This window comes from Dendropsophus ebraccatus, chromosome 3 (genome assembly GCF_027789765.1).
Source record: "Dendropsophus ebraccatus isolate aDenEbr1 chromosome 3, aDenEbr1.pat, whole genome shotgun sequence".
Classification (NCBI taxonomy): Eukaryota; Metazoa; Chordata; class Amphibia; order Anura; family Hylidae; genus Dendropsophus; species Dendropsophus ebraccatus.
Window position 1 is genome coordinate 28,033,385 of NC_091456.1, and position 12,562 is coordinate 28,045,946.

At 42.7% G+C, this 12,562-nt stretch overlaps 1 protein-coding gene across 8 annotated transcripts in view; it reads left to right on the forward strand.

Moving 5' to 3' along the window:
* CHEK2 (checkpoint kinase 2) overlaps positions 1–12,562 on the forward strand; it is a 77,195-nt gene that overhangs the window by 48,800 nt on the left and 15,833 nt on the right. For 3 of the 8 annotated variants that reach the window (XM_069961291.1, XM_069961284.1, XM_069961286.1), the window contains exons 2-5: positions 2,676–2,918; positions 5,585–5,709; positions 6,979–7,126; positions 9,471–9,561. In XM_069961291.1, the coding sequence (XP_069817392.1) occupies positions 2,696–2,918; positions 5,585–5,709; positions 6,979–7,126; positions 9,471–9,561 (587 nt within the window). In that variant the 5' untranslated portion in view covers positions 2,676–2,695. The other 5 variants (XM_069961287.1, XM_069961288.1, XM_069961289.1 and 2 more) reach the window with 4 other exon arrangements.

Genomic DNA, 12,562 nt, shown 5'->3' on the forward strand with positions numbered 1-12,562 from the left:
CCACCCGTGACGTCACGGCTCCTGATTGGCCGATTGTACTTGACTGCATGGCGGCAAAAGTCTCTGGCTGTATCTTCCTGTTTATGCGGCAGCTGTGAGGTGAGAGTGAGGGAGGACTATGAGGGGGCGTCCGGCTCTGAGGTGTCCCCAGTACCGAGCTATGGAGTATGACATGCGGTACATGGGGGGGCGCTATGCTGACGCCATTGTCCTATCTTATCTATGAATAGACTGACGCTCGGGCCTACAAAGAGGGGACCGGTAATGTGCAAGGGGATAGATGGGAGGGTATGGGGTAAGTATGGCGGGGGCCACAGGGTGGGGTTATCTCTTATCCAGGCAGAGGGATGTCAGGCCTACCAGCTGTTACAGAACTACAATTCCCAGCATGCCTAGAGAGCTATAGCGTTAGCTTTGGCTGTGCAGGCATGATGGGAGTTGTAGGCGCTCCATATAGACCCCTGTATAAGTCTGCTGGGTGTGACAGGTACTTGTAATTTATTTCTATTTATAAATCTCCAGTCTTCCCATACTTATCAGCTGCTGTATGTCCTACAGGAAGTGGTGTATTCTTTGCAGTTTGCCACCTCTGTCCCTGACAGAAACTGTCCAGAGCAGTAGCAAATCCCCATAGAGAACCTCTCCTGCTCTCCAGACTAAAAGGAATACATCACTTTCTGCAGGACATACAGCAGCTGATAAGTACTAGAGGACTGGAGATTTTGAAATGGAAGTACATTACAAATATATATAACTTTCTGCCACTAGTTGAATTAAAAGATTTTTCTCAGCTGGAGTACCCCTTTAAATACAGCAAATCCAGGTCCCACCTGCCGTTACCAGAATCAGCGGAGGCCGCTAGTGCTGTGTGTAAGAGAGCCCTCAGTTCTGACTGGCTTGTATAGTATATAGTGATTGGAGCCTGTTGGACTATAGTCTGCTGGTTTAAAAGGGCCCCAAGGGGCCTCAAGTTCAGTCTCAAGTCGATCAAAGGGGTTATTCAGCATTAGAAAAACATGGCAGCTTTCTTCCAGAGAAAGCTGGGCTGTACCGTTCGAGCTGGAAAAGCTGCATACCCGGATTCCATCCAAAGATGTCAGCCCGTGGTTGTCAACGCGGCCCAGGAGTGGCACAACAGAGGCACGGGGACGGGTGAGTGTACTTATTTATTATTTTCTCACACCCTCCTGCCTGCTGTTTTCCAGTTTTGTGAGCCTCTTTAGCCCGGTTTCACACTACGGTTCTGCAATCCGTTTTTTGCAAAAAACAAAACAAAAAAACAGCTGAAAAAAACTGATGCATTTGTGTGCATCCATTTTGATCCGTTTTTTTTTATTGACTTCCATTATAAAAAAAATCAAAACTGATCAGTTTTTTTTTTAAACGTACACAAAAGTGTAGTCAACCCCATTTTTGTGTCCGCTAAAAAAAATAGGATCCATTTTGATCTGTGTTTTTTTTTTTTTTTATATATAATTGAATTCAATGAAAAAACGGATGCACACAAATGCATCAGATTTTTTTTTTTATCCGTTTTTTGATGAAAAAAACGTAGTGTGAACCCAGCCTCAGGGGGGCCTTCACACGTACCGGATTCGCAACGGATTTCACGCTGTGGGTTTGCAGCGAAATCCGCTGCGGATCCGCACTGATTGGCTGACTGCCGGGAGGTTCCAAAGCAAGCAGGAGCCTGCAGCAGGTGATGTATGCTCCAGGGCTGCCCCCGGCCTGGAGCATACATTACCTGCTGTGTGTGAGGCTCCTGCCTCCTGTCGGTCCTCATCAGCCAATCAGTGCACGGCAGCACTGATTGGCTGATGAGGAGCGAAGAGAGCCTTGAGCTTCACACAGCCGCGGCGCTGAGCAGGTCATGTATGCTGCGGGTATGTGACCCCATAGACCTTCACTATACCAGGATCCACAGCGAACTCGCAGCGTGAATTCCGCTGCGGATCTGGTACCCTCATTTGCAAACCACCCCTGAACCGGAGACAAGAGTCATGTTGTTTCTGGAAGAACGTGGCCATGTTTTCTGAACATTGCACAACCCCTTTAACATTAAAAGTGGAATAAAACTTCATGCTTTATAGGTCAGGTGTAAAATCCTCAATGGAGTCTCATAGAGTAGACAGGCGGGGAGTGGGCGCAGCAACAGTAAGGAGGTTACCCGACGTGTTTTGGGCTGTTATCGCCCCAAGTCATGGTAACAGCAAAAAAAAGTCTGAAATGCCTTTGTTATACTCCTGTCTGCTTGCTGCCCCCACTCCCCCATCTGCCCACTGTATCTGACTACATGTGATTAATAAAGTAACAAGTTTTTTTTTATAATTGTAATTTATTCCACTCATGGCGTACTAAGCCTATTACACTGCCTGATGATCACGCAGCCAGCACTAGCGATGTTCGTGCGGCCCACTCCCTTAATCAGCTGTGGGCTCTTCTAACATAAACTACTCAAGGAACTAAGAAGTTCTCCAGTTTTTTTTATTTTATTTTTTTTATTTAAATTTTTTAATTTGTAGTAAAATCTGAAAACATTCTATAAATATTTCATCCTGCCCAACATGATACATATACAGCAGGATATGGATAAGCCACATGCTCAGCATAGATGTCTAGAGACTTTTTTTTTTTTTTTTGCTTTCTAATTCTCTGTTGTATTCTGTTATGTTTAGGTTCACTGTCCCAGAATAAAATGGGTGAATCTCAACCATCCCAGCAGTCTCAGGGCACGTCCAGCTCTTCTTCCAGTGCTCCTCAGTCATACAGCCAGTCCTCCTCCTCCGGCTCTGGGACTCTGAGCTCTTTAGAGACATTACCAGTGCAGGATCTCGCTTCCATTCCTGAAGAAGTGGATGACAAGAGTTCACTGGCATGGGGTCGACTTTGGGCACTTGGAAAGGGATTCTTGAATCATGGCATGTATCATATACACTCTTTTATAGTAATTACCTATATAATGCATTTTTTTGGTAATCGTAGACAGTTTTTACACTTTGTAAGTGTTTATAAGTTGGTGTTGGGTTTGCCTTACAGTGTACCTATCAAGAGCTGCTGCCGGATCAGCAGTCAATTTTTCTCTTTATCCAGTAGTTTGGCTCTCCATGGATATGAACAGGCATTAAGACCATAATACAGGTGACCCCCATTGGATCAAAATGAAGGTTGGGCAGATTATGGATCATTGCGTGTTGATATCTATAAAGACTCAAACTAATCCGGCAACGGCTCTCATGACAGGTACAGTTTAAGGCTGGGTTCACACTACGTTTTTGCTATCCGTTTTTTGGGGAAAAAAAACGGATTCAACTGTGTGCATCCATTTTTCCATTGACTTCCATTATAAAAAAAAAATAAAATCTGTTTTTTTGACGGACTAAAAAACGTGGTTGACCTCATTTTTGTGTTCTTAAAAAAAAGGATCCGTTTTGATCTGTTTTTTTTTTTTTTTAATAATGAAAGTCAACGGATCAAAACAAATGTACACAGTTGCATCGTTTTTTTTCCATCCACTTTTTGCAAAAAAAAAAAAAAAAAACGGATGGCAAAAACGTAGTGTGAACCCAGCCTAATGCTCAAACTGAAAAAATATGTTCTTGCACAAAATTGCAGTGTTACCTTCATTTTTTTCGATCCGTACAATCACAAAAGAACTCTACCTATGTAGTTTTTGTTTTAACTACTGTTAAGAAAGTACAAAACATGAAAAGGTATTGCCATATTCTGACCCTTATAGCGTCTCTGTGCGAGGGCTGTTTCTTGCACCGTGATCTGTACTTTTTATCAGTATCAGTAGTTGGGACCTTTTCGATTTGCTTTTTATTTGACACTGTTACATAGCTGTTAGAGCAAGGAGACGTATGGTACCTTGTATATATTTGTCTGTGGTTCCATGACGTACAAAATGATTTTATTCTCAAGTGCACAAATCAAAGAGGCTTTCCCAGTCTCCTGAAGTGCAGCAAGCTGTAACGCTTCCATAAGGCCGTATTGCAAGGCCCGATTTGCTGAATGAGTGAGTGCCGATCAGTTAGATCGGTGCTCTCTTACGTAGCCTATTACATGGCTCGACTATCGTGCAGCAAAAGAGATTCTTGGACATAGTTCCCCTTTAACGATCAGCGGGTTAGACACCTCTAACCTGCTGATAGCCCCCTATAGCACTGGGGATGCTGAGGACTGTTTGTGTATTACCTTCCTCCCCACCGCCGGTCCCACTCCGTTAGTTGGGGTAAGCTTGCTTCGGAGCACTGCCATGTCATCTGGCCTACTACCTCCATTGATTATTAGAAGGGGTGGTCCGGATAATGTGGCAGTGCTCCTAAGTTTACCTCAACTAACAGCGCGGGATCGGTGCCAGGAAGGAAGAAAAGACATAAACCTTCCACCTCAGCCTCCCCGGTGCTATAGGGGGCTATTAGCAAGTTAAATTAGTATAACCTGCAGATATTTCCCCTTTAACCCCTTCAAGACAGCCCTTTGATGCCTGAATTTCCGGGTCAAATTAATGCAAGGTTACTCCCCGCCTTCTCAGAGCCATAGCGCTTTTATTTTTCCACCTACAGGGCTGCATGGGGTGTAATTTTTTGCGCTATGATCTCTAGTTTTTATTAATACCATGTTGGTGTAGCAGAAACATTTTCATAGCTTTTTCTTTTTTTTTCTGATATATAATTTAATAAAATTATTAATCCTGGTGTTGTTTTTTTTTCTTTTTTCTTCTTTCTGTTAATGCTGCTCACCGTGCGGGAACAATAATGTTATAATTTAATAGATCGGACAATTCCGAATGCTACAATGTAATATGTTTGTTTAATTTTTTTTTTATATTTTTATAATGGCCAAGGGGGTATTTTAAACTTTTATTGGGAGGGAGGTTAAGGGTTTTCTAATATTTGTAAAAACTTTTTTTTATTGCATTTTTTTTTTTACACACTTGGTTTCACTGTAAAAGATGCAATCATGGCTGCGGGGGTCCCGATCACTCAGTGACAGATTCTTCTTCTGTCACTGAGTACCTTAAATGCCGCAATCACTTTAGGGGTTAATGAGACGCAGCTGCGGAATTGCAGCTGCCTCTCATTACCTCTGGCCCCGGACACACTGATGTGTGCGGGACCGCTCTCACTGCAGCCGTCCCTCAAACATCAGTAACCCCGTCAGTGCAGGAAAGTATATATACATTGCTACTGCACGGGGTATGTGCAGTAGGAACGTATATATACAGATTGCAGATGGGAAGGGGTTAAGGGCATCTCACAGAGCACAGATCACAGTGGAAATCTCACAGCGAGATACATATTTACCTGTCCAGGCTCCCTGATGTCCGCCTGCCTCTTCCCAGCTGACCGGCGCTGCTGCTGAAGCTTCTACAGCTGGAGCTGAAATGACAGGCGGCAGCTCAGCCAATCTCTAACCGAGAAGGGATAGCACCGTGGCCAGTGATTGGCTGAGGGGCCTGTCACTTCCAGGGGTTGCTGCAGGGAGCAGGCAGAAGCAAGAACACCGGTGATGTGTATAACGCTGTAGTTACCTTAAGGTCTCTCCTTGTGGTCATAATAATGCAGTTCTTTGTTCTGTACAGACTGTGTGAATGACGAATACACATTTGGAAGGGATAAGAAATGCGATTATACCTTTGATAGGCCAGTAGTAAACCAGACCGAGAGATACAAGACCTACAGTAAAAAGCACTTCCGGATATTTAGGGTAAGTGGATTTAACTTCTCATTGACGTTTGGTAAAGTAGCAATTGTACACTTCTTAGACACTTTTTTAGGTAAGTCTTACTAGTGCTACTTTTTACCCAAAGGTTTTATATTCTGGACACTATTCTCTATTAGCTTTAAGCCTAGAGTCAAACATCAAAAAAAAAAAAAAAATTGTCACGATTTAGACAAAAATCTACAGCAAAATTTTTTTTCTGTTGCCACTGATTAACTTCTTTTAACCCCTTCAGGACTAGGCTAATTTTTTACCAGACCAGAGAGCCTATTTTTCAAATCTAACTGGTCTCACTTTATGCAGTTATGGCTCCAAGTTGCTTTAACTTGCTCAAGTGATTCTGAAACTGGGAAATTTGGGGGCAAATTGTACTTTACGTTAGTTGTAAATTTTGGCCAATATCAGTACAATTTTTGCCCCAATTTTATTAAAAAATGCAAAACTACTATTTTTCTAAATGGCTTCTGAAGTGAAGTGACACTTTACTGGCATGCTATGTGTTTCGAGGGTGAGAATCCCCTCCATCTTGCCTGATGAAGAGGGGATTCTCACCCTCGAAACGCGTAGCATACCAATGAAGTGTGGCTTGACTCCAGAAGCTGTGAGCCATTTCTCTGGGAAGTTGGAGACACCTGGATGGTTTTTAAAAGAGGGTTTGGCGCCAATAGGAATCCACCACTTTTTTTCTTTCACTCGCTGAAGTTCTACATTGCACCGATTACCCATTTGGGGATTGGAAGGTAGCAAGCAGCAACCCTGCTATATATAACTACATGCACACATTAGAGTCGTGCCCAACTGTGTATGACCCCTCCAGGTGAGCGTGCATGAGCACAGTTTTCATCTATATGTTAGTGTTTTATTGACCTGCACATGCAGCGCTGTTGTATCCTTCTTTTATATTCACATATCTATTTTTTTAAATGGACATACAGTTGCGTCTGTGTTCCTGAAGGGTTTAATGTGGTACTATGACTTTTTTTTTTTTTTTTAAAACAAGAATGATGATACAAAAGTACTAAAGAGCATAATACAATGGTCACATAAAAAGATTCAAACAAACACATGACCGATGACTATGCAGTGAAGTAAAATTATCGAGAAGCAGATTAGAGATTTCAAATCTTAATCGAGATTTTCTTTGTCTTATGAGGCCAGTTCGGTCTTGAAGTAGCCAGCTCTGTAAGAATAGAGTAAAAAGGGTTGAATACTTTTTTCACAACACTTTTTATTGTTGTTTTCCTATCCCTTTAGGAAGCTGGACCTGGTCTGTATCCTGTCGCCTATATAGAAGATTTAAGCGGCAATGGAACATTTTTAAATAAAGACCTAATAGGACGTGGAAAGAAATTACCTCTAACAAATAATGCTGAAATTTCTCTTTCTTTACTTGCAAATAAAGGTATGCCTGTATTGGTGTTTCTGTGATAATACAGTGTGACTATATTGCCACATATTAGTAACTGTTAGTGGTGGGCTTTATATTGTATTACTGGAGATTTTTAGAAGTATGCAATGAATTAACCAGTTTGACAATAGAATCTCACATGAACATCATTGGGAAAACAGCAGTAAATTTCTGAGCACATTGGCTACCATCCCAGACTGGTCACAGATATGTTTAAAGCCAGTAAAATTAAAGCAAAATGCGGCTTTAAAAAATACAGTAAAAAAAAGGTTAAGTTTTTAAAAATATATATTAAACTCCTGTTATGGCACTTACAGTACTTAAATATTGATATATGCCTATTATAATAACTAGTTTAATATCCCTGAAGGCTAAATATGTCACATCCCTCTCCAGGGCACCAGTTGGCATTCTACAGCTCTCGGATGCTCAAAGTCATGACCCGTCTGGATGATGCCCCGCTCAGCCAGTCAATGACTGGGGCGGGACATCGCTGCAGTCACTGATTGGCTGATGTTCCCCTGAGGTGTGACAACTTCAGAACTGGGGGGAAAATGCCTTCTGGCAGAGGTCCCGGAGCCTCAGACACAACCCTTTGTGGGCCCAGGGAGACATAATTAGTTGTTGTTTATTATGTTCCCTACTGCCAGCTGTCCAATAACAAAAAAAAAACAAAAACGCCCGACTTCTCCTTTAACCTGAGGTTCACGTACTAATATTTGAGAATCTTCTATTTAAAACCTGTGTTCTTTCTGTCCCACAAGAGGGCAGAGAAAGTCACAAGTGAAATGTTTATTGTGGTTAAGTGTACCAGTTTTGGGATTATTATACTCTACATATTTAGGAATTCCAGGTTTCTGTAATTTTACTATGTTCAGCAATAAATTTGATTCAAACAATAGGTAATTTTTCCAATGACACATTCCCTTTAAATCGGTGTGCGGCTCTGTTATTATTTTGTAGCCTCTCATATCCATTTTAGAAGGGATCTGGCATAGCACCATTGCCTCCTCTAACACTGCATCTATCGTGCTGATGTGAACAGGGCCCTTAAAAGGGTACTTAGTCGAAAATGTTTTCTTTTAAAGTGACACTGTCACCCCCTATTTGCATTTTGACTGCTCTCCACAGGTGTAAAGGGTAAATGTTACAGCTTTAATTTTTTATTTTATATTATACCTCATGGTGCTTGTTCTGGTAAAAAGTCATTTTTATCACCTGTGGATTGATATATGTGGGTGGGGCCTCGCGCCCTATGTGCCACATCGCTCCGCCACTTAGCCCTGCCCCATCAGTGGCCTCATCACTGCATAGGCCCCGCCCCCTCAGCAGCCATTGGTGTGGGACAATCTAGGGGGTGGGACCTAGAGCTTTAGGCTGGCCCTTCCAATGGCTGTTGAGGGGACGGGGCCTATGCGGCAATAACGCCACGGATGGGGCGGGGATAAGTGCTGCTAGGGGCAGAGCGATGTGGCAAAAAGGCAGCGAGGCCCCGTCCACATATACAAATCTCCAGGTGATTAAAAACTACTTTTTACCAGAACAAGCACCATGGTGTGTGTAATAAAATAAGTAATGAAAGCTGTAACATTTACCCTTTACACCTGTGGAGAGCAGTCAAAATGCAAATAGGGGGCGACAGTGTCACTTTAAATCAACTGACATTAGAAAGTTATATAGATTTGTAATTTACTTCTATTTAAAAATCTCAAGTCTTCCTGCAGGAAGTGATGTATTCTTTCCAGTCTGACACAGTGCTCCCTGCTGCCACCTCTGTCCGTGACAGGAACTGTCCAGAGCAGGAGAGGTTTTCTATTGGGATTAGGTAGAGAGTCAGGTAGGCGGCACTACTGATTATACAGCATGGTGTAGGAAACGTAAGGCAGCAAACCTTCCCGCTATACAGTGTGGTAGATCTGGCTAGCGGAGGTGCTCAGCGCAAGACAGTCAATCCACAATAGGTTTATGAAGTAAAAAGAAGTGGTTACTTTACTGACCACACTGAGAATTTGGTAAGGATGGGGGAAGGTGGAGGAGCATGTGCGTTCAGACAAACGTTTTCTCGCTGCTGTAGTGCTTCGTCAGGTCATGCCATGGACAGAGGTGGCAGCAGACTGGAAAGAATATACCACTTCCTACAGGACATACAGCAGCTGGTAAGTACTGGAAGACTTGAGATTTTGAAATAGAAGTATATTAAAAATCTATATAACTTTCTGAAACCAGCTGATTTGACAGAAAAAGAATTTCACTGGACAACCTATTGAACTGTTTGTTTTAGATGTAATTGTTTTCCGTGTTTATTATGCTATACATAGTTTTGTGATGATGTTTTCAGTTTTTGTATTTACAGATTTGTTGGCAGATGATCAGTCTGGTTTTCCAATAGAGTTTAGAAACAAGTATATAATGTCAAAAACTATTGGAAGGTAAATAAAAAATTGTAAAATAAAAAATAAAAAATCCCTCCCTACAGAGCTGTAGCTTTGGAAAACTTCAGCTACAGGGTGGACAAGTGTTCTATATCTTGGCAGAGTTGGAGGATGCTTTCTGATGTGGTTAAAAATGTGCTGTATACTCTTCAGATGGAATTTCTAAATATGTCTATTTAGTATTTACATATATCATAGGGGCTGCTGCATCTTTTAGAGAACTTTTAAAGATTCAACATTATGTATTCTGGTTATACATTAAAAGGGTATTTCTGGGACTAAAATTGTCCCTAGAATGCCCCTTTTACAGTCAGTGTTAAAGGAAAACATGGCTACTTGTGGTATCCTACCACAGATGTTACTGCTATATACACCCTTCGCAAAAGCCTGTACTTATGTAGTGATGAAGGTAGTGATAAAGTTTCACCACTAGATGTCGCTATATTAGATGTGTGTTCAGATGCTGAACAGCTGCCACACCTGTATGTGTTGTCTGGTATTGTGTCTTGGTTCCACTTAAGGGCCTCAAACTAAGCTTTATTATCAGACACAACCTGTGGGCAAGTGTGACCATATTTTTAGTTAAAAAAAAAAAAAGAAAAAGTTGCCATCTTTTTTTTCTAATCCTGTAACATGCTGCCCTTTCTGCGAATGTAGAAAATAATAAAGCTATACTTACCTGTCCACACTCCCCAATGTCCTTCTGGCTTCTCCCCGCAGCTGACACAGACACTTTTGAAGAAGTTCTAAAGGCTGAGTAGCCTGTCGCTTCGATCACTGGCCAAGGCAGTGCTGTGGCCAGTGATTGGCTGAACGCCCTGTCACTTCAGAGAAGTCTTCAGAAGTGCCAGTGCTGGCTGCGGAGAGAAGCCAGAAGGACATTGGGGAGCGTTGACAGGTAAGTATAGCTTTATTATTTTCTACATACTATCATCAGCTGTCAGCTGCACACCTCCTATTTCACGATGTCATTTCACGAATGATTTTTAAACCTGATGAAAGATGACGATCAGCCAAATATCTTGGCTGATCATTGTCTTCGTTACACAGGGTGATAGTTGCCTGAATTGGCAGATAATCACTCTGTGTAACACAACTTTAGTCAACAAGTGTTCAATTTAGTGCAGCACCATCACAGGGAAAACAAAATATTGAATGGACACCAATAAAGTCAATGCTCTGTTTGTGTAATGCTTTGATGTACATAAGCATCTATCCTGTAGCGAGGGCTTCTCTGGTTTAATGAGAATATGAATTTGTAGAATATGGATGCAGTCTTAGAGTATTTATAAACTGAGTGTTAAAATCCATGCAACCTAGCTGTATGGGTACCTTAAGTGGTGAAAATATGGGCTATGCCATTTATCTGATTTTAAGACCGACTTTAATTTAACTCATGTTAAAGGGAATCTGTCAGCACTGGGGCCCTACCTAGGTTGCTGACAGCGTGCTGTAGCTGGCAGTCCCTCAGTAAGCATGGGGCCTTTTGGTAATTTTCAATGCAGTGGATTATGTACAGTCTCAGTTCTCCTACTGTAATGAAGAGTCAGAAGAGTTGTTTGTGCCACACTCTGGCCGCCTCACCACCTCCTTCCAACTCCCTGCTCTTCATGAATAATCAATGCTGCCCGGCCTCCTGCTCGCTCAGCTGTCAGCTAGTGTCTCTGATTGCAGATCAGTCCTCTGTAGGCAAGTTATGTCTGAAAGGAACATTCAGATATAGTTGATTCTCTGAGCCCAAATGTGTAGGGGCTGTGGTCTAGGGGTAAATCCTCTGTCTAGTGACCTGCCAGCAGTTCATTCTCTGGTTCAAATCCCTTGATGGACATGAAATAGAGCTCTTTGTTCTTTTTCTCATTGTAATATTGTTAAGGCTATGTTCTCACACTGTTTAAATGGAGTGGATGGTAGGCACTTAAAGGGGTTGTCTGGTTTAAATCTTTTTCTCTCCATTCTCTCCCTTTCCCCCAGTTATACATTACTCACACGTGCTTCTAGTACCAGTCCTGGTGTTTTCCTGCGCTTTTCATCCCTACCCTGCAGCCCAGGAAGTCATGTAGTTCTAGAACTTTCAATTGCTGTCGTCACCACTAACCTACAGGTCGCCATTTTGTGCCAATACGTCACACTGTGACTTTCTGAAACTAGGCGGAACTTGCTCCACGTGGCTAATCTATACATGCGTTCTGATTGGTCCAATTCTCACATGTACCTATCCGACCAATAACAGAGCTCTGCAGGACCTTCATCACATGCACTTTCTTAGCCAATAAACCCCCACCCCCATAGCTGCTGAACGGCTCCCCAGTTATAGCAGAGCTGAATCTGTCTCCACTACCCAGATGTAGCAGAGCTGCGCGCGGGACCCAGGAAGAAGGAGCGCAGGAGAAGACCTGCAGTCTGGATAGGTAATGTATGATGTAAACGATTATCGGGCTGTGGAATAGGCCCAGTAAACGGGCGCCAATCTAGCAGATTGGCACTCGTTTACATTGTTGATCAGGCCCGCATCGGCCCGTGAAATATAGGACCCTTACTGTAGGTGAGGACCAGGCCTGGCCCCCACCCCCGCTCAGTCCTAGTGCATGCAGTCCAGCAGCAGCTGCAGGATCTATATGTCTGTGTGACCCAATGCTGCAAGCAGCTGCACTATGTATAGTAGTTGACTGTTATAAGCAAATAGCAGTATATTAGATAAGGTACATTGCCTTGCATAGAGAGTGTCTGCAGTCAGTAGCATCATTGGGCAGGGGAAGGTAACTAGAAGAAATGTGGGAGGTATTAGCAGCAGGGGGCTGGCTCTGGCTGGCATAGCATGCTGGTCCATGTAGTCTGAGACAGTGGGTGGGCAAATCATCAGAACCAGGAAGTGAAGATAGAAAAGACTCCATAGTGGCCTCAAAAAAGAGCGGATCCCGGCGAAACTTGCCAGGGGGACTTGGGTAAGCAGTAGCCACTATCTCAGCCTGTTTTTTTCCATTAGTGTTAAACATCCTCT